The following is a 27981-nucleotide window of genomic DNA, read 5'->3' as shown; positions in this document are numbered from 1 at the left end:
AGGCCAGCTCTCTGCTGTGGCCAGGGAGTGCAGTGGAGGATGGCCCAAGTGCTTGGGCCCTGCACCCCAATGGAGACCAGCATAAGTACCTGGCTCCTGCCATCAGATCAGCGCGGTGTGCCGGCCACAGCGTGCCGGTCGCAGCGGCCACTGGAGGGTGAACCAATGGCAAAGGAAGACTGCTGGAAGAGGACACAGGGCTGCCAGGCCCCCACAGAAGCAGACCTATGGCCACTGGATGGGCGGGAGGGACAAGGGCACAACTGTGCTTTCCCAACTCCAGGGCAGCCATGGGGCCTGGGGACTATGTAAATGGATTAGTCCAACATGGGCGCGCTCAACACCTGTGTATTGAACGCCTACTGAGCATCAGCCCTCCTGGAATCCGTTCCAATGACCCTGTGAGGTAGAATCTATCATTGCCCCATTGTAACAGAAGAGGAACATGAGGCTTGGAAACTCATCTTTCCACGACATCTCCCGCAGATACCAAACTCTTAACCACCTGGAAATGTGGTGTGTTCCTCAGTTTCATGGCACAAGTTCAAGGACAGAAACAATCAAGAAAGAAAAGCAATGTAAGTGCCCCGAAGTGAAAGAGAACTTGGCACCATCACGGACCTGAGAGGCCAGCATGGATGGGGCAGAGGAGGAAGCTGCATAAGGTCAGATTCAGAGAGGTCCCATGAGGACACTCCTGCTGGTGCCTTGGGACTCATTCTGCCCCACCAGCCTCACTTCTCTGCTCACAAGGACTCACTCCCCAATTACGCAACACAGGCAGCATCATGCTGTGTCACCAGGGGCAAGTCACTCAGCCTCTCTGAGCCCCAACTTCTGCATGTGAAAATGAGAATAACGTGTATGGAGCAAAAGCCCCACTGTGAAAAAGTGATTGCCTGTGGCATTCACCAAAGTAGAACCCAGAGAGGTTGACCCGCCTTTCATTTCCAAAATGAATTCCAAGATTATCAGGTCACAGGGAGGTGGGGGGGTTCACAAAGACAAATAACAAATCATAGGAAACAGTGAGCAAAAATTAGTCAGTGAAAAATTGACCTATAAATGCTTTTCAGGGCCCCCAACCCCTGGGTCCCGCCTCAGGATACAATAAGCTCTGTCCCTTGCAGCCAACTGCAGCATGGACCAGCAGATGGCAGACCTCTCTCTCTCCCTCTCTCTCTCTCTCCTCTCTCTCTCTCTCTCTGTGTGTGTAAATCCTAATTTCAAATAAATAAAAAAATATCTTTTAAAAAAGGCATTTTTTTATTCAAAAAGGAAAACATACCAATAAATAAAATAATACATCAAGGGCATTACAAGAGTTTATTTAGAATTTGATTTTATATGCATTACCTAACCTATTAACACAGAATTTGAAAAAAAGTTTAACTTGGTCTTAGAAGAAAAAATTTTGGTGCCCATTCATTCTCTTTTTCTTTACAAACATTCTGTGTGGTATTATCTCTGACTTGCGCATGAGGTAATCTTAGTAATATATTTTTTTCAGACACTTATGTACCCACTCACACAAGGACTTGAAACACCTGTGATCTACAGAGTTCTCCACAGAACACAGGTCTACTTCCTAGTCACCACCTTGCACAGTCTAGCCCTGCATTTAAAGCATGGATCATGTTGGAAACAGGCCAAATCAAGTCTTCCACAAAGAAAGATCGAATACAGAGAGGTAGCATCTGAGGTCACTGTTGCCATTTTCTATGTGCATGTTATCATGCTGGTATATTTTCTCTCATTTCTCAATATTAGATAAAATTGAGAGAGTAAGTCCAACTATCCCCAATTGCAGATCACATGACTCTATATATAGGTGATCCAAAAGACTACTCTAAGAGACTATTGAAACTCAGAGTAGAGTTTGGTAAAGTGCCAGGATAGAAACTCAACATCCTATTTGTATACATAGACAATGTCATGGCTGAGAAAGCACTTCTAAGACCAGTACCGTCACATAGCTACAAAGAAAATAAAGGACTTTGGGATAACTTTAACGAAGGAGGTTCAATACCTGAGAATCACAAAGACTAAACAAAGAAATAGATGAGGACACCAAAACATACAAACAAACAAACAAACTGAGAAGCTTCTGCTCTGCAAAAGAAACACTCAGCAAAGTAAAGAGGAAACTATCGGAATGGGAGAAATTATATGCAAAGTATGCAACTGATAAAAGATAAACTACCAGAAACTTTCAAGAAACTCAATAACAGCAAAACAAACCACCCACTCAAGAAATGGGCAAGGAGCTTCAACAGGCATATTTCTAGAAAGGAAATCTAAATGGCCAACAAACACATGCAGAAATGCTCAGGATCACTAGCCATCAGGGAAATGCAAATCGATACGACAACGGCCTTGAGGATGTGGGGAAAAAGGCACCCTAATCCACTGCTGGTGGGAATATAAACTGAAATCACCACTGTGGAAGATACAATGGAGATACATGAGAAATCTGAATATAGACGTACCATAGGAGCAAGCCATTCCAGCCCAGGGTATATACCCAAGGGAAATGAAATCGGCATACAAAAAAAGAGTTCTCTCTGCCCCCATATTTACTACAGCTCAATTCACAAGAGCAAAGATAAGCCATCAGCCAAAATGCCGATCACCTCAAGACTGAATAAAGACATTATGGGCTATGGACACCATACATGCGTCTGCAGACTGTATAGCCTGGCTTTTGTGCATCCTACTGCAATAAGCATAGGCCTGTGAAAACCTCTCTGTCTACACAATGATTTCGTTTCCTTCAATATGTTCCCAGTAGTGGGTACACCCATACAGTTTTCAATGTTGACAGGACTCATTGCACACGAGAAACTGTATTGCTCTACAGGTATATAATACAGAATACAGACATCGGATCCATAAACCCAATTTTACCTTCAAACTGTCCTCCTAAACCAGGACACAGACACGCACTTTTGCTCTCCTTCCTCCTGACAACACTCTCAGTGGTCTAGAGCAGGGTAGCTGGGTCCTCAAAGAGCAAACAGACGGGAATGCAGGGCCATTCCGGGAGGACACCGAGCCAACTCTGCTCTTGTACAGCTGCTCGCACCCTGGGGACCCTTCCAGTCCATCCGCACAGCACAACCGCGACTCCACCGGCACCTTTGGGACCCAAGAACAACAGGCACGCCTGCAGCCAAGATCCCCAGAAGGAAACCGCAAAAGCCGCGCGTCACTCACCTCCAAGGGCACCTGGTCTGCTTGGCGGCACTGAGGTCCGTGAAGGCCGTTGCTTCCGGAAGGGGACGAAGAAGAGAACCGCGCCTGGGAAATGGCGCGATAGCCTCGAACCCGCACCCTCGCCTGACCCTGGGGCCGCTGGTTCTCCCTCAGGCTCAGGCTTGGCCAGCAGCGTCGAGGACAGCTCCTCTCCTCCTGGCTTTCACAGGTTCTCGGGCAGGAGAGGATGCGGCGCTGACTCTCACCTGAGCACCGCGGAGTTGGGGTCAGGCGTGCGGGTGCACTTCCGGGTCACAGCATCAGGCGCAGGCGCACTCGCCAATGGCCGTCGCCATGGTGCCCAGGGACGCATCTGCACACTGCGGCATCCAGCGTCCGGAGCCCCAGGGTCGCTTCCAGTCTTCCTCATCTACATAGTGAGTATTTGGCTTACTGGGCATTTTTGGTTCTTGGAGTAGGTCATGTAGTTGGTGCTGTTCCTGCCTGAGCAGAAGCTCTGGGCTGCTCCTTTCCCCAGCTCCCCTGCTATTAAGAAGTCAGGGGATTCTTCCTCCTCTCCTTTTGATTACCTGGCTGAGATTTCAATGAGAGCATTTCATTAGGCTCCTAGTGTCCCTTAGCTAGCTGATCTCTCCCTGTGTTGTGAACTCCTGGGGACAGGGATCCTGCTGTCTTTCTTTCCCTGTAAGTTGGGCAGTCTGTGTGGAGCTGAACGACTTCACATTGTCTTTTCTGAAGGTTTAGTAACCCAGGCAGGGTGACAGCCAGGAGTTAGAGGACTGATGTTTCTCTTCAAGAGATGGAATCTCGCTGAGTGGTGTCAGGGAGGGTCTTCCTCACAGGATGATGGCTGCTTAGGCAGTGTCTGCGTGCTGGGGGGAGTGCAGTGAAATCTGGGCACGTGGGGGAGGAGTGGCAGACCCCCGACGTGGGGTGAGTCTCTGAGCCTTCGCTTCCTAATCTGTGGAGAAGGGATGGCAGTGACTGTGTGTGTCCCGAGTTTGCACTGCCCAGGATACCTGTCGCTGCTGCCACGGTCATCTCAGGTCTAGGAATGCCCGGCATTCAAACCAAGGCACCTTGCAGCTTCTGTCCACCTCTGACTTTTTATGGTGCTGGATTCTGTACCCGGATGGAGGATTGTAGCAGACCCCAAGTTTTCTTTGTAAAAGCTTTTTGGCTTTTTGAAAATTCAAGTTGAAGCATTTAAAAAAATGTTTGTTTATTTATGTAAGAGGATGAGTGACAGAAAAAAGAGAGAGCAATCTTCCATCCAGTGGTTCACAAATACAAATTATGTATTTTCCTTTTAGAAATCTTGAAAAATAAAAATGGATAGGAAAAAATAATTCCTCATCCTGCATCTTAACTGTGCATAGACAGGCACACTTAACATTTTATGTGTCTATTTAGTATTGTTTATTCGTTTTAAAAATTGGATTGAATTTAAAAATTTATTCTATAAATCTGTATTCTGATTTTCGAAGTAGCATAAGCCTTTTCCATATTATGAAGATTTTTTTATAAATGCCACTTTTATTATTTTTTAAAGCTTATTTATTTGAGAGGCATATTTAGAGTGGAAGAGACAGAGAGAGAGGTCTTTCATCCACTGGTTCATTCCCCAAATGGCTGCAACAGCTGGAGCTAGGTTAATCCAAATCCAGGAGCCAGGAGCTTCCTCCAGATTTCCCACATGGATGCAGGGGCCCAAGCACTAGGGCTATCCTCCATTGCTATCCTAGGCTATTAGCAGGTAACTGGATTGGAAGTGGAATAGCCAGGACTTGAACTGGTGCCCGTATGGGATTACAGCACTGTAAGTGGAGACTTAACCTGCCCCTCAATGTCACTTTTAATCACTGCATCTGTTTGGAATGTTTGTGTGCCATAGGTTTTATAACAACTAGTTCATAGTCAATAGATTCTAATTATTTATCACTATTCTAAAATTATTTTTATTAAAGATTTATTTATTGGGGCCTGCACTGTGACACAGTGGCACATCTGCAATGCCACCATCCCATATGGGCATCCATTGGAGTCCCAGCTGCTCCACTTCCAATCTAGTTCCCTGCTAATGTGCCTGGGAAGATGGCCCGAGGTGCTTGGGCCCATGGATCCACATGGAAGACCTCTAAGAAGCTCCTGTCTTCTGGCTTCATACCAGCCCAGCCCTGGCTTTTGTGGCCATATGGGGAGTGAACAAGCAGGTGGAAGCTATCTATTTCTCCCTCTCTCTCTCTCTCTCTAATTCTGATTTTCAAGTAAGTAAATGAACAAACCTTAAAAAAAGAGATTTCTTTATTTATTTGAAAGGCAGAGTTAGAGAGAGAGGAAGAAAGAGAGAAAGAGCTCTTCCATCTGCTTATTCACTCTCTGAATGGCTGCAATGTCCAGAGCCAGGCCAGGCAGAAATCAAGAGCCTGAAGCATCTGGGTCTCCCTTGTGTGTGGCAGGGATCCAAGTACTTGGGCCATCTTTCACTGTTTTTCTGGTGCATTAGCAGAGAGCTGGATCAGAAGTGGAGCAGCCAGGACTACAACCATGCTCCTGTGGGATGTTGGCATTGCAGGCAGTGGTTTAATTCACTGTGCCACACTGCCAGCCCCAAGTCTTTGTTACTAAGGTAATTTCTTCATCTGGATATTATGTTAAGATCCAGAGAAATACTTAAAATTTTTCTAGGTAGTGCTTCACACAGATGATTACATAATAAGCTGACAACTTCACATAATTGCCTTGCCTTTGGTGGACCATGTTTACGCACTTGAAAGGAACAAGGAAAATATTTAGTCTCTTGATCTACTTGAATGATTGCTTATCAGGGCCTCCAGCCTGTCGTAGGTAAATGAAGTGACAAGCAGACAGGAGCTGCTGTTGCTGGGAGGGAGGAAGGCAGGGTTCATCTCTGTTTGTCAGTGTTCTGTGAGGATGCAGGTGTGTCGTGGCCTGTCTTCATGGTAGTGACACGCATCTTCCTCACTTTGTGTAGTGGAACCATCATGTCACAAGGACGTATGTGCAGAGTCCAGGAAAGCCTAGTTGATTTTTCTTGCCCATGTAAGGTGCTGAACTTGCTGGCCATGGTGATTGGCTATTTTGGGATAACTTTACAAATTGGGGCACCATGGGTGGGCAGTGTGACAAAATGAACAACGGAGCTCATGGCTCTGAGTCTGAAGAACCTCAAGAACCCTGTGAAAGCCATGTCACTTTTCCAGGTCTGTGAAATGGGCGCTGTGATTCCCCAGGGATGCACTCTGCGCTAGGACTGGAACGGGCTTGATGGGCTGGGTTAGAACCTCAACTCTGCTCATTTGCAGTGTGACCTTGGGAAAGGGACGGGGTGTCTCAGGGCCTAGTTGGATGGTCCCTTGTGTGGGGCTGGGCATGATTTTGTAGTAATTGGGTGAGTGCCAATTCTGTGTGAGGCAGTGCTGGGGAAGCCCCTGGTAGTATACTCATCCTATGGGGTCCTGTCTAGGTACCCATTAAGCAGCGCTCAGGACCAAGGAGCCTTGCTGTTGCTCATCCTGCTCCCACCCAACTCTTCTTGTTGCATGGAGTCCTTCCCCTGCTGTTTGCTTTGGAGATCACAAATGACCAGTACACCTTTGTCACATTCATGCCCATTTCTCTTCTTGCCAGAGAACAACCCCCCGACTGTTGCCTTTTTTAAAGACTTATTTATTTAAAAGACAGAGTTAGAGAGAGAGAGAGAGAAAGAGAGAGTGGGAGAGAGAGAGAGGTCTTCCATTACCTTGATCATTCCCCCAAATGGCTGCAATGGGCAGGGCCGAGCTTAAGCCAGGAGCCAGGAATTTCTTCTGGGTCTCCCACATGGGTGCAGGGGCCCATGCACTCAGGCTGTCTTCCACTGCTTTTCCAGGTACATTAGCAGGGAGCTGGATTAGAAGTGGAGAAGCCGGGACTTGAACTGGTGCCCATGTGGGATGCTGGCACTGTGTGCAGTGGCTTTGCCCGCTTTGCCACAATGCTGCCGCCCCCCATTACCTTCTTGAGTCCTGATCCCATAGGGTTCTTCTCACCCTCATTTCCCCACTGCCCTTGACCTCTGTGTTTCCCAGGTGTTGTCCTTGGGCCCTGCATTTTCCTTCTGTCACCTTCTTTAGGAAATGCTCTCTCTGCTGGTCTTCCTGGTGCTTGGAAGTCCTCCCTGTGCCCAGCGCACTTTCCTGGTGGCTGTGCCACAGCTTTTGGGTGCTCTTCATCTCCAGGTGGTCCCCCAGGGCCCTGTCTGCAGATGGGGTCACCTTGACCTTCATCTTCTGTACTCCTGCCTTGCTCAGGACTTCTCCTACCAGTCCAGAGCTGTTTCCTTTAGTGTCAGCCCTGTCTCCATCTTTGTCTTCAGCTCCTGTGTCCATTTGAACATTGAATCCTTTTTGCTGTAACTCCCTAGTAATAAGGAAGTTACTTAGATCTGTGCATCTCAGATCTCCAGAGCCTTGTACTGTGCTTGGCACCCACTGTCTCACAACCATTTTAAGATTTATTTATTTATTATGAAGGTCTGAGTTATATAGAGAGAGGGAGAGACAAAGACAGAAAGAGATATTCCATCTGCTGGTTCATTCCCCATATGCCCACAATAGCCAGTGCTGGGCCAGGCCAAGCCAGGAGCCAGGAGCTTCAACAGGTCTCCCATGGTTTTAGCAGGGGCCTGAGCACTTGAACCATCTCTCCACTGCTTTTCCCAGACCCATTAGTAAGGAACTTGATCCAAAGTGGAACATCTAGGATTTGAATCAGTGCCAATATGGGATGTTGGTGTCACAGGTGGCAGCTTTACTCACTACACCACAGCACCGGCCCCACTGTGTGACAACAGTTGATGGTGTAGATATTTGGCTGGACTCACACCTAGGTATTTCCCATGTCCCGCATTACCTCCTGCTTCTTAGACACTCCCTTGATTTCTGTCTGAGCATTGATGTGTTGCCCTGTGTGGAGGCTTGGGTTACTCTCACTGTGTAGTGCTCTGGGGGTTTGCCCAGGGTCCCCGTGATGGTCCTACGATGGGTCCCTGTGAGAGCTGGGCGTTTGTCTCTTCAGCTGTGTGAGACTGCTAAAAACGCCAAGCTGCTTTTGCTGAGTGAATTTGTGTTCTTTCAGTTCTTGCCTGGGCTTTGGTGTCAGTGGTTTGCATGGAGGGGAGTACTCCCTCCTTCTCTGTCTTCTGGAGCACTCGTGTAAGCAGTGAGCTTGGTAACACTCCCTCCTGGAATGTGTGATAGGACTTCGGAGTGAAGCCATCTGGGGCAGGACGCTCTTTTTGGGGAGTTTTGATTACAGGTTCAGATTCTTTAATAAATGCAGGGCTATTCAGACTGTCAGTTTGTCTTCTGTCATTTTTCCTTGAGGAATTTTTCTGTTTCACCAAAGTTGTCAAAATTGTTGGCATATGGCTATTAATATTTCCTTAATATCCTTTTTTCAAAAAATATTTATTTATTTATTTGAAAGTCAAAGTTACACAGAGAGGAAAGGCAGAGAGAGAGAGAGAGAGAGAGTGAGAGAGAGGTCTTCCATCCGATGGTTCACTCCCCAGTTGGCTGCAACATCTGGAGCTGCGCTGATCCAAAGCCAGGAGTCAGTAGGTTCTTCCAGGTTTCCCATGTGGGTGCAGAGGCCCAAGGACTTGGGCCATCTTCTACTGCTTTCCCAGGCCATAGCAGAGAGCTGGATTGGAAGTGGAGCAGCCGGGTCTCAAACCAGGCACCCATGTGGAATGGCGGTGCTTCAGGCCAGGGCATTACCCCACTGTGCCACAGTGCTGGCCCCCTTAATATCCGTTTCTTCTTCTTCTTTTTTTTTAACAGGCAGAGTGGACAGTGAGAAAGAAAGAGAGAGAGAAAGGTCTTCCTTTGCCATTGGTTCATCCTCCAATGGCCGCCGCGGCCGGTGCACGGCGCTGATCCAATGGCAGGAGACAGGTACTTATCCTGGTCTCCCATGGGGCGCAGGGCCCAAGCACTTGGGCCATCCTCCACTGCCCTCCCTGGCCACAGCAGAGAGCTGGCCTGGAAGAGGGGCAACTGGGACAGAATCCAGCGCCCTGACCGAGACTAGAACCCGGTGTGCCAGCACCGCAAGGCGGAGGATTAGCCTAGTGAGCCGCGGCGCCGACTCCCTTAATATCCTTTTAATGAGCATAGGATCTGTGCCCCTTTATCCCAATATAGATGATTTGTGTTTTTCTCCTAGGGGAATTATCAATTTTATTAATTTTTCTTCTAAGAACCAATTTTTGACTTTGTTGATTTTAAAAATTAATTTGTGTTGTCTGTTACATGGATTTTTGCACTTTGGGTTTAATTATACAATTTTACTAGCGTTTACAATGAAGACACAGATCCTTGGTTTTCAGTCTTCCTTCTTGCCTAGGATAAATACCCAAAACTGCAAATTTCCCTTCAGTACTGCCTTAGGTACAAGTCACAAGTACCAGCACATTGTGTTTTTGTTAACAGAAATGTATTTGAAATAAAGTTCATTGTGTTTGTTTGAGGCTTACAACATGGTTTCATGACTCACATATGAGGGGACTCCAGAAAGTTCATGGAAAAATAGAATTAAGAGGTAAGCTTGTGTTAATGTGGACATGTTTGAAATCTATACATATGTAATGCATATATATATACATATATGTAAAAATGTGAATTTATCCATAAGCTTTCTGAGTACTCTTTGTATAGGTAGTAAAATGGTTAGTAGAGTGGAGTAGATTAACGTGTCATCTTGATGTAAGCAGTGAATATCTTTGGGCATTTGATATTTTTTAAAGATTTATTTATTTATTTGAATGGCAGTGTTAGAGATAGAGATAGAGATAGAGAGAGAGAGAGAGAGATTCCATCTGCTGGGTCACTCCCTAAATGGCTGCAGTGGTTGGGGCTGGGCCAAGCCAAAGTTGGGAACCAGGAGCTTCTTTTGGGTCTCCCACCTGGGTGAGGGGCCCAAGCACTTGGGCCATCTTCTGCTGCTTTCCCATGTGCACTGTCAGGGAACTGGACTGGAAGCACAAAAGCTTTTACCCGAACCAGTGCTCCGTTGTAGGATGCTGGCATCACAAGAAGTGGCTTAACCCACTGTGCCAGAACTCCAGCCCCTTGAGCTCTTTTTAAACATTCCGCATGTAAATGAAATCATGCAGTGTTTTTCTTCCTGTGTCCGACTTATTTCACACAGCAAGTCTTCCAGGTCTCTCTGTGCTGTGGCAAATGGCAGGATCTCCTACTTCTTTAAGGCTGACTAGTATCCCATTTCTCTCTCTGTCTCTTTCTCTCTCTGTCTCTCTCTCTCTCTCTCTCTCTCTCTCTCTCTCACACACACACACACACACAAACACACAAAGTTCTTTATTCACCCCCTCACCAGTGAGCATGTTGGTTGTTTCTGTGCCTTGGCTGCAGTGAACATGAGGGTGCACGTATCTGCACAAGGCAATTCTCCCTCTTTGGGTCAGTAGCTAAGGGAAGGACTGGAAAGTCTACTTTTAAATTTCTTTGGGAGCCTCCATGGAGTTTTCCCATCCACATTCCCACCAGCCGTGTGCTGGGATTCTCTCTTCCCCACACAGATCAACAATTCCATTTATGAGAATTGAAGCCTTAGTGTGGTCCCTGTTTGTGTAGCTGACAGTCCAGGGCTAGATTCTGAAAACATTGTTTCAGCTGGGGTCCAGCCTCAGCTGTACTTTCACCTCTGCCGTCTTCACTTTCCTCCAGGAAAAGGGGGTGCATTTGCTTGTCCTCATCCTGTCTTCCGCCTGTTCAGAAAGCCACACCTAACTGGGTGCTTATGTGGCTGTCTCGCATTGTTGCTGGGGAGAAGCAGGAGTGAACTGTGAAATCCTGACGTGCTGGTTTTCTTGCCGGTGTCAGCTCATGGATGGCAAATGGCCTGGAAGCCGTTCATGGTCTGAAGCTCTGGTTGCCGGATTTTCTGCTTCTGTAGTAGGTGACAGCTCGTTTTCATTAAGAATGCTCTGGTTTTTCTGTGTGAATTCTTTAATTTCTTGGGGTGGAAAATTTGAGTTTCAAAGGCGTTAGATGCTCTGTCTACAGTTAGCGGTAGGTACTCTGGTCAACATGGACAGGATGTATTGGATTTTAGTGAAATAATGAGTGCCCTCCTCCCGCTGACTGGAGCGTCTGGGGTGAGAGTCTGGGTGTGTGGAGCAGATGTCAGTGGCCGCTGCGTGGGGCCTTGTGCTCGCTCCCCTTTGTTACATGGGTGCCTGGGCAGGTTGGAACAGGAGGATGCAAGCTGACCTCGTTTCTATGTACGACCTGGAAGAAATCATGTCCTGTCCCCAAGCCCCTTAAGCTTCCAGGATGCTTCAAAATGTTCAAGGAAAATGGAATTAAAAGAAAATTTTTTTTCAGTAAAAGACATTTTTGATATTCATTAATAGATTTTCCATAATACACGTTTTTCATGAACTTTTTTAAGATTTATTTTATGTATTTGAAAGGTGAAGTTACAGACAGAGATAGAGTTCCATCTGCTGGTCCTCTGCCCAAATGGCCACAATGGCCAGGGCTGGGCCAGACTGAAGTCAGGAGCCAGGAGCTTCTTCCAGGTCTCCCATGGAGATTCAGGGACCCAAGCACTTGGCCAGCTTCTGTTGCTTTCCCATTAGCAGGGAGCTGGAACAGAAGTGGAATAGCTGGGATCTGAACCAGCAGCCATATGGGGTGTTGGTGTCGCAGGCACCAGCTTCACCCATGATGCCACAATGCTGGCCCCTTCATGAACTTTTTAAAGCCTCCTCAGTTGAAAAAAATCTTTAAAAAAAGGTACAAAGCATAGTAATGTGAATCTCCAAATATTAGCCACCAAAATTTAATACTTACCAAGATTTTTGTGCATTTACTTCATCTGTTGCTTTTTTTGTTTGAGTTATTTAAAAGAAAATCCTGGCCACATTGTGTCATTTCACATCTTCATACTTTAGTAAGCCTCTAAAAAATGGGCATGCTCATATATTACCACAATGTTAATATCATAGTTAAAAATTAATGTTTAGGGACTGGCACTGTGGTGCAATGGGTTAAGCCAAAGCCTCTGGCATTGGCATTCCAAATGGGTGCTGAACATAAGTCTTTTAAAAAATTAGATTTTGGTAGCATTTATAACCAGTGCATAATGAAATTTTCCAGATTATCCTTGAGTTAGTCTATCATGTTTCAAAGGGGATAATAATGCCTCTCCCCCACCTCTTTTTGTTTCAATAATAATTGAAGATTTTTTTTAAAGATTGATTTATTTATTTGAAAGACAGAATTCCCAAGAGAGAGGTGGAGACAGAGAGATCTTCCTTCCGCTGGTAAACTCCCCAAATGGTTGCAGTGGCCAGGGGTAGAGCAGGCTGAAGCCAGGAGTCAGGAGCTTCATCCAGTCCCCCATGTGGATGCAGGGGCCAAGCACTTGGGCCATCTTCCAGTGTGCTCCCAGGCTATTAGCAGGGAGCTGGATCAGAAGTGGAGCAGCCAGGACTTGAACCAGCACCCATATGAGATGCTGGCACTGCCAGTGGAGGCTTCACCTTCTGTGCCATGGCACTGGACCCCCTCTTCACCCCTTCTTTTATAGAAATTTTGAGGGAAAGTATCATGTACCTATTTTGAATAAAAAGTATTGAAGTTCTTTAAATATACCAAGATCTCTTGCCTTCAAGGTTTTTTTTTTTTTTTAAGATTTGTTTTTATTTATTTGAAAGGCAGAATAACAGGCTGGCACCACAGCTCACTAGGCTAATCCTCCACCTTGCGGCGCCGGCACACCGCATTCTAGCCCCGGTCAGGGCACCGGATTCTGTCCCGGTTGCCCCTCTTCCAGGCCAGCTCTGTGCTATGGCCTGGGAGTGCAGTGGAGGATGGCCCAGGTCCTTGGGCCCTGCACCCCATGGGAGACCAGGATAAGTACCTGGCTCCTGCCATCGGATCAGCGTGGTGCCCCGGCACCAGCGCGCTAGCCGTGCCGGCCAATGGAGGGTGAACCAATGGCAAAGGAAGACCTTTCTCTCTGTCTCTCTCACTGTCCACTCTGCCTGTCAAAAAAAAAAAAGGCAGAATAACAGAGAAAGAAAGAGGGAGAGACAGAGAGCAATCTCCTATCCACTGGTTTACTCCCCAAATACCTTTAATGACCAGTGCTAGGCCATGCTGCAGCCTGGAGCTCCATTTGGGTCTTTCATGTTGCTACAGAGGCCCACAAACTTGGGCTAGCCTCTGCCGCATTCTCAGGCACATTGGCAGGGAGCTGAATTGGAAATGGAGCAGCTGGGACTCCAACCGGTACCCAAATGGGATACTGGCATTGCTAGTGATGGCTTTACCCACTATGCCACAATGCCGGCCCCTCCTTCCAGATTTTGTAGTCTGAGGAACACAGCATGGTACTTGGCCTGCATGAGTGCTCAGAAAAATGCAAGTATTGGTAAAGGCAAGGTCTTCTTCCCTTTAAGGAGTTTGTGTCCCAAAAGCTGTATCTTTACTTCTCAACCTTTAAAAAAACTAACAGCTGGGAAAGTGCTGTTTGGTCGCAGGCACACTCCTCCCCCCGTCTTGCCTGCTGGCTGCCTTGGAACTTGGTGCAGACACGTTTCCTGGGCCAATGGAAACCTCGTCGAGGAGAGTGCCTTGATGTTGCCTCCATCCTTAGGCCCTCACATGGAGCAGCTGCTGCTGAATGTCTGGATCCACTGAGGGACGCCCTGCACAGCCCTCGCCTCCATGGTCCATACCTGTCTGCCTCGGAGTGCTCAGGAAATACCGCAGCTGCCCGTTCTGTTTAATGAGCCTTTATCTTGTGTTTGTGTTCTCTTCAGAGAAGAAGGATGTGACTCAGAGCCTGGAGAACTACACCTCCAAGTGTCCTGGGACGATGGAGCTCATCACTCTCCCAGATGGCCTCACCCTGACCCTGTGCCCTTCACCAAGCTCCCCATTGTCAGGTAAGGTGGGCGGGGCTTCTCCCACCCCACGTGTAGAGATCTTGAGAAGAACTTCCATGTTTTCCTGGATGACCGCCATCCTGGGATATGTGGACGCGAGAGACTGGACCTGTGATGTCCCACAGTGGCCCCAGGCACTTGCCTGTTCAATGGCAGAGCCACGTCCAGATCCAGGTCTGCCTGGGCTGTGACTGAGACTAGTCTGACCTTGTCACTCTCCTATTTACAAGGTTCCAGTCAGCTCCTTTTCCTTGGGCCACGTGGCCCAGCAGCACAGGAATGGGAGGCCACCTGTGTGCCTTTCCTCCCACGGAAGCTTGTCTGGTTTGCTGCCTTTGGCAGGCAGCTGCCCGTGGAGCTGAGTTTTAAAGCTGTATTTCATTGACGGCATTTTCAGGAAAGTCCCAGGAACTGGAAAGAGCTGTGTTTATTGAGACTTAACACAGATGACGTCAGAGTGGCAGTGGAGACAAGCGTGATCTCACACGGTCCGTGCTGACTTCCCACCCAGCAGAGAAAGCTCTGCTCTGGGGTTGGGCCGTGTCCCTGGTGCCGTTTCCCCGTGAACGTGGGGAGAGGGGGAGCAGAACCCTGGTTCTCTTGAAGACCTCACCTCTGCCCTTCTGGCTCCAAGCTCCCTGCCCCTTCCCAGGCTGCAACCACTCATGTCTCTCCTGTCACTGACCCAGGGCACAGTGTGCCCCAGGCCCTCCCTGTCCTGTGTTCTGGTGTCCTTGGCAAGGCCTGGCCGTGGCTCGAGCTCTCTCCCTCACTGCCCTGGAGACAGACACCAGGGTCCACTTGCATGTGGGGCAGGGATTGCCTGTCATGCTGGTTGGCCTGTGCGTCCCCATGACAGATCTACAGGGGCAGGGGCCTGCATTTCCTAGACAAGGAGCCCAAGCTTAGGGAAGGCCGGGCCCTGCCCAGAGGCCGACTGCCCTTGGTCCCCTCCTGGTGTGGAGGCCCAAGGCTGCTGGCAGCTCTCTTGCTCTCGGTTTTTGATCCTGAGCACTTTCTGTGCTGCCTCTTTATTTCTGTTTTTGATTGCTGTGCCTCCTTTTAGGGAAAAGGCACCTTCATTCCTTAGGGGCCCTGCCTCGATACCACCGCAGCTGCCTGCCTGTCCTGACCCCCCCACCTCTCTCACCTCTGCTTCTCAGATCCAGCCACATGACTCCTTTCTCGTCCTTGAACACATGACTTGTCCCAGTCCCACAGCTTTGGTCTCTGCATGGACCTCGTCCCATTGCTGTCGCTGCCTCACTCACAGTCACGCTGCTTGGGTCTCTGTTCAAATATCATCTTCTCAGAGGGGGAATCTGCTGCTCCCAGCACTCTGGAGGCCACCCTGCCCTCAGCATCCCTAGCTTGCCCCTCGGTAGTGCCTTTCCTTAACTCAATTAGACATTTGCCTCTTTATGGCTTCCCTCCCACAATGTAGCAAGAGGCCGGGAGCTCTGTGCTGCTCCCTGTCCTGTTCCCAATGCCCATAGCACAATGAAAGAGAGACTGGAGTGGACCGGGCTTGTCCAGGACCTCACTGCCAGGAGAAGTGGCCTCGCTGCTCAGTCTGTGCTGTCCGCAGTGCCGCGTTGTTCCCCGCAGAAGGGACACCGGAGCCCTGTGTGGAGATCATCATCATAGCGTTCCTCCTGTAACTCCAGCACCAGCTGGCCTCAGCTCCTAGTAGGGCCTCACCATAAACATCACCAACAAGTTGCATGTTGTCAGAACTCCCTGAAAACAGTGCGTCTTTGGAAGTAAAGTTTTTGCTCAGCTACAGGGCAAGACCAAGTTGGGAGTCCTAGACAGACCTGTGCTTTCTGTCCCTGGAGATCACTTCTTCATTCAGATGCTGCTTGAGAAGAGGCTGGCTCATATTTTTGTGCCTTTAGTTGTCGCATTAATTTTGGAGGAGTTGATTTTTATCTCCTTTTATAGACAGAAAAACACAGACTCAGAGAGATGGTTTCCTACAGGTTACTTAGCTGCTTAGTGGCAAAGCCAAGAGCTGGGCTCACACATCCCCAGACCAAGTGTCCCGCTCGCAGGGGTGCTCTCTGTTTTGCTCTAATGTGCATGCACACCTGGTGTGGGCCCCAGTTAGCTGCAGATTATGCCTGGCTCCTAAGGGCTCAGGTACAGCGTCATGGCTTCATGGTGGTGTGGCAGCCACCTATACACCATTCTGTCCTTTGCTGTCAGTGTTCAGTAAATCATGTGAGCCCAGTTCCTGGCTAGTGTAAGTGTTCCAAGCATGTTGACACTGGGCTGCACTGAGCTAAGCCAGAGGGTTGCAGCCTGCCCCTACCCACCCAGTTCGTGCAGGCTGGACAAGTGCATAGGAAGTCAAACAGGGAGACAGGATGTCGGTGGCAGAGGTGCTCCTGGGTACCTCCCCTTTGAGCCTGAGCAAAGACTGTGCACTGGGGAGGCGGGGCCAGAGAGGCTCTAGAGCAGACTTGTATAGAGGGCTTAAGGGCTGGAGGCCAGGCTCCTCTTCTTGAGGCCACCTGTGTGATTCACAGGGCCCAGCACAGCAGGGGATCGGGGAGCCCCTGGTTACAACATTATTAAGGATTCAAAGACAGCGACATCAGAGCCTTAAACTCAAGGCCTTCGAGCTTGGCTTGGAGTCTCTGCCCTTGTGGCTCGTGCCCAGCATCCAGCCTCATTACTGTTCTTTGTTCTTCAGCAACTGATGAGGCTTCCTTTTGTGAATGAGGCCCAAAGCCGACACCAGGTAGGAGTTCTCATCGTGGTGGGATGCTGATGCTGCAGGTGCCTGTTCACGGAGAGGGTGGAGACTGAGGGGTGCACATCACCTGCCCTGAGCCAGCCAGCCAGGGCATGGCCGGGCCCTGTCTCCTTCCCTCGGCTTAGAACTCGGCACTCAGGGACTGCAGTTTGTTTGTTTGCTTTTCATTTTATTTGAAAGGGAGAGACAGAGAGAGAGCAAGGGAGGGAGGGAGACATGGAGAGAGATCTTCCATCCACAAGTTCACTCTTCAAATCTTACCACAGCCAGGGCTGGGCCAGTTCAAAGATGGGAGCCCAGAACTCAATGATCCAGGTGGCAAGGACCTGAGTACCTAAGCTGTCACCTCCTGCCTCCCAGGGTGCATGTTAGCAGGAAGCTGGAACTGCACCTCCTGCCTCCCGGGGTGCACGTTAGCAGGAAGCTGGAATTGGAGGTGGAGCAGGGACTGAAACCCAGGCATTCTGATACGGGATGCAGGCATCCCAAGTGGTGTCTGAACCGCCATGCCACACGCCCTCCACCCTTGCCTCTGTGATACAGTTTTGCATCATAGTAAGAAGTGCCTGCTCATCTATTCAGTGGATAATGTCAAGCTTTGTGTTTTTTCTGAAATATCTATAACAGAAGGTTCAGCTGAGATGCATATTATTTGTTGAATACTCATGGGTAGGAGAATGTACTTTGTGTTCCACGACTTCTGATATCTTTTTGACAATTTTCTGCCTATAGTGTGAAGACTCGTGTCCCTTTTGCCTGAGATTCTAGTCTCTGTAAGTCCATCTTTAACTGGGCACTGGAGGTGAGGCAGACCCTGAGGGCCAGTGCTGACACCACCTGCCCTCCGCCTGCACTGATTCCTGGCCTGAGTGCCTGTGTGCAGGCTTCGTCTGGGCCCTGCTCTGAGCAGAGATGATGGCAACCAAGGTCCCAGGCAAGGCCTGGAGGGGTGAAGAGATTCCTCCCTCTTGTGAAAGGACCTTGTGGTATCCCAGATTCAATCTGAGGTCACTGCTGCCAGGCAGGGTGGCCTGGACAGAACGTGGCAGCCTGGGTTGCAGCCTAGCCCTATAACCCCCACTCCCCACCATGTGACCTTGGACAGCTGACAGGGCCACCTGGGCTGCACGTGTGCCCTCCATGCTGTGGGCACACTGGGAGTTCATGGAGGCACTGTGCTGAGGGTCAGAATAGAGAGTTCCTGATGTCCCTGTAGATGATGGTTGCACTGGCACTCGTGTGCCTGGGGCTCGGTACTGGGATGCAGCAGGCAATCAGGAGCGCTTCTTCCCACAGGCAGAGGCAAATGTGGCCACAGAAGCACCTGTCTGCACAGATGATAACGGGCGCAGGGGATGGGCCAAACCTGAGACAGCTGGTTTCACCGCCGCTGACTCCTGCTCTCTTGCTGTTTCAGGGAGGGACTGTTGAGGCAGGGGCACGGGCAGGGGATTGTCTGTTTCTGACAAAAATCACTTCTCACAGACTCAGTGATTGACTTTAGACTTACCTGTAGTGGATGAAGGCCGTCAAAGTACAAATTACTTTTTTTGGCACCCTGGAAAGCACAATGATCATTTTTTGACCACGAGAGAGAATGAATCTGTGATAGCAGGCATAAGGACCTGTTTAAGAGACAATGAGTTCCTCATCTTTGGTTGGGGGTGGGCTGGGGTGCCAGTCCCTTGCAGGCCAAGGGAGGCTGCTAAGGGTGGAGGGGGCAGGTGGGATGAGCACAGCTGCCCTGGCTCCTTTGTGGAGAAGCCCCTGCAGCTTATCAGAGGCTGACGTCAGACCCCTGCAGAGAGAGGGCAGCCTGAGTCCCAGGAGCTACCGAGGGGCAGCTTGGTGGAGGGAGAAAGAGCACGGGTTCCAGAGCTGACAGCCTTGTGTTTTGAGTCTGAGCAATGATTTATCAGGGCCTAAGATGGGCAGGCTGTCCCACCTGTCAGGAAGAGTTTTCCCTCTTCGTAAAATAAGACAAGTGCTGGTTCTGACCAGGTGGCAGTCGGTCCTGCACTGTGTTACTCTGTGCCATCATCTTGTGAATGGATCCAAGATGCCAGCTCCCGGTCATCATCACAGGTGTGGTGGAGCTGGTCCTGGATCCTGTGCAGGCTGCCCCGGCACAAGGTGTTTGCAGAAGCTGAAGGCTCCGTGAAGCCAAGGAATTCCGGTCAGCAAATGCTGGAAAAGCTTCTGCTTCCCCTTCTGCCACCACATCTCTGCTAGGCCCCACCTGGAGTTCCCAGGCATGGGCCAGAGTCCCTGTGGCACAAGATGCTGGCGGTGGTATTCCCAGGCAGGTTTGCTCATCTGCTAAGACCCCAAGTGCCTGCCTTGTGACCCTGGGGTCACTGCTGTTCCCCCGAGGTGATTACAAACAGCAGTGGGGCAGCCGTGTGGAAGGGCTTTACGCCTCACGTGGGGTCTGATTTTCCTTCTCTGCCTTCCAGTTTCATAACTGGTGTTCCGGTGAGAGCCAGGCTCTGCCTGCTGGCATATCTTGGACACCCATCATGGGTACTCTGCTGGTGTCTCGTTGCTTTGTAAGAAATCACCAACTTCCCAGTTTAGAGCAATACAGATTGATTTCCTCACTGTCTGTGAAATCAGGGCGTCCAGTGCAGTCCTATGCCCAGGCTGTGTCCACATCTCAGGCTTGTCCAGGGGAGGTCTGTGTCCATACCCCTCATGGTATCCTCAGCCATTTCCCTGAGGTGGCCCCCCTCAGGTCCCCTTACCCTGCTGGCCCCCAGCCCCTCCCTCAGGTCCCCGTACCCTGCTGGCCCCCAGCCCCTCCCTCAGGACCCTGTTCACCCCTGCTGGCCCCCAGCCCCTCCCTCAGGTCCCTGTTCCCCTGCTGGCCCCCAGCCCCTCCCTCAGGTCCCCGTTCCCCTGCTGGCCCCCAGCCCCTCCCTCAGGTCCCCATTCCCCTCCTGGCCCCCAGCCCCTCCCTCAGGTCCCCATTCCCCTCCTGGCCCCCAGCCCCTCCCTCAGGACCCTGTTCACCCCTCCTGGCCCCGAGCCCCTCCCTCAGGTCCCTGTTTCCCTGCTGGCCCCCAGCCCCTCCCTCAGGTCCCCGTACCCTGCTGGCCCCCAGCCCCTCCCTCAGGACCCTGTTCACCCCTGCTGGCCCCCAGCCCCTCCCCCAGGTCCCTGTTCCCCTGCTGGCCCCCAGCCCCTCCCTCAGGTCCCCTTCCCCTGCTGGCCCCCAGCCCCTCCCTCAGGTCCCCATTCCCCTCCTGGCCCCCAGCCCCTCCCTCAGGTCCCCATTCCTCTCCTGGACCCCAGCCCCTCCCTCAGGTCCCCGTTCCCCTGCTGGCCCCCAGCCCCTCCCTCAGGTCCCCATTCCCCTCCTGGCCCCCAGCCCCTCCCTCAGGTCCTTGTTCACCCCTGCTGGCCCCCAGCCCCTCCCTCAGGTCCTTGTTCCTGCTGGCCCCCAGCCCCTCCCTCAGGTCCCTGTTCACCCCTGCTGGCCCCCAGCCCCTCCCTCAGTTCCCTGTGCTGCTGGCTTGAGTTCCTAGGGGCCACCCCTCCAGGAGGGGTCTCACCCCTTTATGGGCTCACTTGATCATGTCTATCCCATCTAGAGCAATCTCCCTTTTGATGAACTTGGTCAGCTGGTTGGGGACCTCTATTAAGTCTACAGGAACCATTCACCTGTGTTCTGTCATGTGGCTTGGTCATCATGTTCACACTCAGGTCATCTTGGGGTTGTTTTGGGGTTGCTTGGAGTCTTGGGGTTATTTCAGAGTTCTGTCTCCCCAAGCGGCTGCTGAGTTACAACTGACAAGGAGGTGGGCTGGGTGGAAAAGTCGTGGTCTTGGGGGGCACAGGTGACCCACACTCCGGACCTCTTGTCAATGACCCCAGCCTTCTTCCTGAATTGACAGCCTGTGGGCCCTTGGGGTGCTGTGTGCTGTAAGGGACCACACCAGGTCCAGCTGTAGCTTTGTGAGGTGGCCTTGGGGTGCCAGCAGGAGCGCAGCCTGCAGAGGGCGGGGGAGGCACCCTGTGTGTAGCGTCAGGACAGTGGCAATACCTTGCTTTGCGTGGTTTCAGAGAAAGCAGGGCACACCAAGCTGTGAACTTCCCGCCTCACAATGGGCATGGCGGCCACCACCTTTGTGGGAAGAAAATCGTCAGTGGGCTGATCTGAAACCCCATGAGAAGTTCAAAACTACCTGCTAACCCCAGGGTTCTTTTGTGTGTGTGTCTAGATTTCCAGTGGGTTCAAGGGGACGTGTGTGAAGTCCAGCTGATGGTGTACAACCCCATGCTGTTTGAGCTTCGAGTGCAGAACATGGTATGTACCACCGCCAGGGGCCTCTGTGACCGAGAACCCCAGCATGTCACTAAAATGCAACTTTGCTTACTGTTAGAGGCACTAATTCTGGCACACATGTCTGCTTTGCCCAAGATAGTAAGCGTTTGGTGAGTGAAGTCCATGTTTTGTCATTACCGTGTCTCATGCTTGCTGCCGAGTAGACAGCACAGAGCAACCTTGGGCTTGTACATGCACTGAGCTTTGCCCATTGGCTATGAGACTGGAAGTCAGCACTTTGGAGTTCACAGGGGCTTACTGGAGATTGTTGTGCTGCTGTGAGGTGACACAGGGATTGAGGTGCAGGGGGAGCTGTAGAGAGAGGTGCTGTGTTACTGCACCATGTAGGGTGTGGAAGATTCACGCCCTGGTCCATGCTTGTTTGGGGGACTTGTGCTGCCTTCAGACTACCATGGGATCCGTTCCCAAGGTTCTCTGTACTGCGACCAGTTTCATAACTGGTGTTCCAGGTGAGAACCAGGCTCTTCCTGCTGGTGTCTCACTGAGGGCCATGCCCTGTGCCAGGTACAGGGTGCGTGGGACCCGGGGGATACAAAGGCCTATAGGCCTTATCCCTGGTGTGAACACAATGAGCTGTGTTGGGGATGCATGGCGCCTGCCTGGGAGAGACGCCCCTGCTGACTGGGCCAGACTGCCTGGTGGAGCCACAGTTTTCCGCAAGCCAGGACTGTTGGGCAGCCCTGCTGCATGTGACTGCTCCCCAAGCCTGTGTTAAGCCAGCAGTCCTGAGACTGACTGAGCACCGGTGTCCCCCCAACTGTTGCACAAGGGTTCACTGGCCTCAGGACATGGCCATGGTCAGCCTCTGCTGTGGCTGTCTGGCTCTTGGAATCCAAGGGGGGAATTTACCACAAAGTAGTTAAAGTGTCAGATGATTGCTGCTGTTTCTTATACATTTTTTTTTTCATTTTAAAAGTAGCATTTTTACCTGGTTTAAAAGTAATAAATTACATATTTTAACAAATCAGGAAGGGTAGAGACTTAGACAAGAGAAAACCACCACTTGGATATAGCCAGCATACCATGGTGCTGTGTCAAAAGCTGACTATGGAACACTTCAGACGTGCACACGCTACCCGCATTTCAGGCAGGCAGCGGTGGCCACACCGCCCTGATTGTTCTAAGAAGACAGAGAGGCCAGTGTGTCTGTTAGAGATGAAAGGCATGCGATCAGCTTCACTGAGTGTGCCCTGCTCACTACACCCCCTCCACACTCACACACGCAGATCACTTCACGCGTTTGCCTCACATGTGGGCGGCAGGCGTGCTCACTGCCCCCAGAGTGTCTCTGCTGCTGGCGTCTCCTGTGCACAGAGTTAGACACAGTGTATGTGCATTCCACACACCCAGCTGTCTACACCACGCACACATCTGTGCATGCAGGTTTCATACATCCTGAACTCACACCGAGGCCCGGCATCTTGCCTTCCTGCGTTCCATGTTTGCAACCTTCCTCTCAGCATACCCACTTACATGCCTTGTCCTGCCACAGATAAAAGAGGTTTTTTTTTTTTTTTAAAGATTATTTATTTATTTATTTATTTGAAAGTTGAGTCACAGAGTCCATTTGCTGGTTCACTCCCCAAGTGTCCGCCCAAGCCAGGGCTGAGCCAGGCTTGAAGACAGGAGTTCTGTCTGGATCTCCCACATGGGTGGCAGAGGCCCAAACACTTGGGCCATCTTCTGCTGTATTCTCAGGCACATGGGCAGGCAGCTGGATCAGAAGTGGAGCAGCCAGGATGCAAACCAGCAGCTATATGGGATGCTGGTGTTATAGGCAGAGGCTTTACCTGCTATGCCCCAATGCCGGCCCTGGATCTGAGAGTTTGAGGGTTGCCTTGACTGCAAACTGTGGAAAGCGGAACCCCACAAACAGGGCAGGACTCTCTGTGTCTTGAGTTCTCTAATTTATCTCAGCAGGGTTCTGTAACTGTGATGAAATCTTGCACATTATTCGTTAGATTTGCTCCAAGATAGTTGGAATTTTTGGTGTCTTGTTAATTTTTTTAAACATTTTATTTTCCAATAGTTGACTGGTGATTGTTGATGTCTTTTAGATTGTGGGAGACCAGGAGGAAGCTTCTGGATCCTGGCTTTGGCCTGGCCCAGCCCCGGCCATTGCAGCCATTAGTGGAGTAAAACAGTAGATCTCTCTGTCTCTGTTTCCCTCTTGTTTTCAAATAAATATAAGTGTTTCAAAAAAAGATAAATAAAAATTTTCCTTTGTGTTCATATTCCCATTTGGTACAAGAAGAAAGCAAAGCAAACATCAGAAACATGGAAGAGAGGACCAAAATCAAGGACAGCGGCTATTGATCTGACTGCCCCGTGCGTCACGTGTGCATGGTCTCTGCAGTTCTCTGTGGGTTCTAAGAAGCCGCAGCCTTCCACTGCCTTGTTCTGGGCTGCCAGGTGTGTGGTGCAGGCTGGTCCTGCTCACGTTGCTCTGTGCCTTGCTGCAGGGGCTGCTGACCAGTGGAGTGGAATTCGAGTCGCGCCCCGCAGCGCTCTCCCTTCCAGCCGAGTCTGGTCTGTACCTGGTGACACTCGTAGGGGTCCCACAGACGACTGGAACGATCACCATGAACGGTAAGGGCTTTTCTGATTGCTGCTGTTGAGGGGCTGCCACACTGCTGTTCCGTACACCAGGGTCCAGAGCCTCTCACCCATCTCGTTAGTCCTCGTCCATCAAGGGATGGGGAAAGACTGCCTTTCCTTGGGATGTGGTGCAAGTTGTTGGAGTGTGATTGGCACCTGCCAGGCTCCTGCTGCACTGGGTGGGGCCCCTTCCTGTGCTCTGTCTGCCTCCTCCTCCAGACAGTCTTCCAACAGCTTAGTTCCTAGCTCTGCATCCTGACCTTTCCTGATGCCACGATGTCCCATGTGCTCTCAGGAAGCCCCTGTCTTCTGCTGGATCTCTTGGGAGAGTTGGCTGTGCACACTGAGTCACTTCTGCCACCAGTGCCACGTTCCTGCACCGCTCCGCGTCCTGAGTTTAACCCTTATCCCTTCACCAGGACACCTGTCTGTGGCATCACTAGTGGCATTTTTCTACCTAAACCTGGGACCAGTGGTTTGGTTTGCTTGGAGCTTTAGTGCTCATTTGCCACCCTGCATATGTGGAGAGCTGTGTCCTCCAGCCTTGGTTACACCACACCCTCCAGATTTTCCGCGGTCTCTTTGGCCCTTCTTCCGCAGTCTTGCTGGTCTCGTGCAGGTGTCCCCTTGCAGCCCAGCCCTCTGACAGGTGCTCCTCACTCTGTGTTTCTTGTCCTCCTCTCTGTCCTCTGTACATCACCACTGGTGAGGGTATCCCCAGCCCCACAGTGTTTTTCTGCCTCACAGCCCTATAGACTGCTGACCACTACTGGGGTCAGGTACCCTTCTCTGGCCTGCGCCCCAGCACTTCCCAGCTATCCCCCTGGTGTCCAGCGGGTGGGACATGCGTGTTCTACATGTCCAACCCAAATGTACTGCCTCCCCTCCCCAAAGCGGTCTCTCCTCTGAGACCCTTCTCTCTCCTCTGAAGGCATCCTGGTCAACCAGTGGGAGTCACTTTCCCTCGTCATCAGGCCGAGTTCCCCAGCCCTGTGTGGTCCATCTCTGTGCTCCTCTGCCGAGCCTTCCTGCTGGGTTACACATTGTTCCTCTACCTTTGCTGTCTTGCAAGTGCCCTATCCTTTTCCACTTCCTCCACTACCTGTGTGGACTTAGTGGTCCCTGAGCTGTGCATCTCTGTGCAGAGCAGTTGGCATTGTTCTTTGGTGTGTCTTGTGCCCAAAGCTAGACGGCTGACCCTGTACTGCTGTGCACAGTAATTGTGGACCCCAAGTCTTTGTCATCAGACTATTATGTGACAGCCATTTTCAGCAATGGTAAGGAAAGGCCTGATTCTAATTAGGAATTATAAAATAGTGGTTGCTCAGCAGGCAAAACATATATCAGGTTCCTGTTGAAAGGCAAATGCGAGAAACTCTGGTTCCAGGTATGGATTTGTGGGGAGAATAGTGTTTTGCCCATTGCAGGGGTGTTTTGACAAGCCCACCCTCTGAGGGAGGGTGAGCTGGAGTGGTGTTGAGAGAGCAGCTCCCAGCCAGCAGGAACCTCAGGAGGACCGAGGAGGCTGCTGGGGCCCCGGGAGCCCTTGAAAGCCATGCTGGCTTCTCCATTGAGCACACCCCAGGCTCACACAGTGTAGGCAGGTTGTCACCTGAGCCTCGAGCCACTGGGTATGGTTTCATTTTGTTGCACAGTAAATGCTGTTGACAATAATTAGGTAAATTTCAAAAGCCGTTCTACAGCTTTGCTTGAATAGTTTCAAGTGCTTATCTCACCAGTGGGAAATTTGCTCATCTTAAACGGCAGTGCTCACACACACACACAGCCAGTTCACCCCATCACAAAGCTGCTGCAATAATAATAATTGGCTCTTGAACTTTCGCCTCTGAACAGAAGGTTCTGAAGCATTTTTCAAATACTCATTAAATTACATTATGTCCCGGGAGGGAATATTAACTGCCATCCTCACTGTGGAGATGGATAAATCTGAAAAGCAAGTGAGTCCCGGGCTGAGATGCTGACTACGGGTTGTGCAGAGATTGATGGCTTACAGGAGCTTTCCCATTTGGGCCCAGTCAGCCTGGTGGGATGGGAGTACAGGGGCCATTGTAACCCCCACCACAAAGGAGGAGCCCGAGGGATGTTGAGGCTGTGGGCAGGGACTGGCAGGTAACGGAGCCAGCACCAGGACCCAGGTCTTCTGCAGGGTTGCCCTTGCTGGTTGGGGACTTCAGCAGTGGACAGGAAGGTGGACACGGGGCATGGAGCTTTGCTGGGAGTTGTGAGGTCTCTACTTTCCTGTGTCCCAGGTTACCACACCTCCGTCTTTGGTGTTGTCAGTGACTGCCTGCTGGACCACCTCCCGGGAATAAAGACCAGCAGCTCTACTGTGGAAGTCATCCCCGCTTTGCCAAGACTGCAGATCAGCACCTCCCTGCCCAGGTACCCGGTGAGCACAGGTGTCCAGCCACGGGCAGGAAGCAGCCCTGGGGAGCCTTCCCTCGTGAGGCGCACAGGCTCTGCATGCGTCCAGAATTTGCAGGCCCAGAATCTGCAGGAGGGGGCCTTGAGAGTCCACAGTAGTTCATCCGTTTTGCCCAGAGCAAATTAGAGCAGTCAAGATCTCCCATACTAAGGCTAGGACCAAATGTGAAATTATTCTTCCAAAAACAGTCAGGATCTTAGGGCATCTAAAAAAATCACTCTTCTCTTTGACAGAATTCTTTTATTTTAGTTTTTTTTTTTGTTGTTGTTGTTGTTGTTTGACAGGCAGAGTGGACAGTGAGAGAGCGACAGAGAGAAAGGTCTTCCTTTTGTTGTTGGTTCACCTTCCAATGGCCGGTGCTGCCAGCGTGCTGCAGCCAGCGCACCATGCTGATCTGATGGCAGGAGCCAGGTACATATCCTGGTCTCCCATGGGGTGCAGGGCTCAAGTACTTGGGCCATCCTCCACTGCACTCCCTGGCCACAGCAGAGGGCTGGCCTGGAAGAGGGGCAACTGGGACAGAATCCAGCGCCCTGACCAGGACTAGAACCCAGTGTGCCAGTGCCGCAAGACAGAGGATTAGCCTAGTGAGCCACGGCGGCAGCCCTTATTTTAGTTTTAAAAGAAATATTTATTTACTTTGAAAGAGTCACAAAGAGAGGGAGAGACACACAGAGTGAGTGAGAGCTCTTCCATCCTTTGGTTCACTCTCCAGATGGCCGCAGCGGGGAGCGTTGGGCCAGGCTGAAGTCAGGAACCATGAGCTTCATCCGGGTCTCCCATGTGGGCATGGGATCCAAACACATGGGCTGCTTTTCGCAGGCCATTAGCCAGGAGCTTGATTGGAGAAGAGCAGACAGAACCCGAACTGGTACCCATATGGGATTGTTTTGTTTTTGTTTTAGATTTTCAGCATCACAGGGAAGCATAAAGGAGAAAGGGAAGTGGCTGTCAGGAGGCCTGGAGCCAGTCACTGTGAATGCTTGGAGGTGCTTCCTGCCACTTTAGAAAACACTTGTCTGAACACGGTGTCATAGATGAGTTTTTGTGAAATCACATTAATAAGCTTTTCCTCACACTTTCACAGAGTCTTAAAAACCTGGTTTTAGTTTTAGTTGCGTTTAAAAAGGACAGCCTGAGGATATCTCAGGACTGCATAACCGCCCTTTCCTTGCTGTTGGATTTGGGCCGTTCTCAGTTGTTGCCCTCAGGGGTGACACTTCTTGGACATCCTTTGGCTATTTTTAGGATGTTTGAGATTTTCTAAAAGGTTTTAACTGGTTTGTGTGTCTGATACATGCTTGTTGCTTGCTAGGCAGTGGGCCAGGTGCCAGAGCTGAAACCGTGGGCCCAGCATTCTGGGGCCTGGTGCTCAGGGAGGCTGTGTTCAGCAGGAGAGAGGGAGAAGGCAGAACCAGCATGGCCACTGCCCTCCGGTCCCCACTGGTGGCCGTGAGGGGCTGGGAGCAGGAATTAGCCATGCACAGTGGGCAGCTGGGAGCATTTGTCAGAGGTGGAGAAAGCATCGGGTGATTGGGGAATGCAATGAAATGCAGGAAACATGAATTCTAAAGCAGATCCCAGACCTGACTGTGAGAGCTCAGAGCACCAGCCTTTGAAAAGAA

The 27981-nt window shown here is 50.7% G+C and overlaps 1 protein-coding gene across 1 annotated transcript in view; it reads left to right on the top strand.

The window, feature by feature from the left end:
• The first annotated feature begins 3532 nt into the window (after positions 1-3532).
• The window catches only part of LOC103347041 (trafficking protein particle complex subunit 9), a 225767-nt gene continuing 201318 nt past the window's right edge, over positions 3533-27981 (top strand). Inside the window, exons 1-5 of the mRNA XM_070063804.1 lie at positions 3533-3632; positions 14078-14203; positions 21188-21273; positions 23775-23901; positions 26181-26313. Coding sequence (XP_069919905.1) covers positions 14134-14203; positions 21188-21273; positions 23775-23901; positions 26181-26313 — 416 coding nt within the window. The 5' untranslated portion in view covers positions 3533-3632; positions 14078-14133. The remainder of the gene's footprint in view (positions 3633-14077; positions 14204-21187; positions 21274-23774; positions 23902-26180; positions 26314-27981) is intronic.

The sequence above is a fragment of the Oryctolagus cuniculus genome, chromosome 19 (genome assembly GCF_964237555.1).
Source record: "Oryctolagus cuniculus chromosome 19, mOryCun1.1, whole genome shotgun sequence".
NCBI lineage: Eukaryota > Metazoa > Chordata > Mammalia > Lagomorpha > Leporidae > Oryctolagus > Oryctolagus cuniculus.
This window is presented reverse-complemented; position numbering and strand designations above follow the sequence as displayed.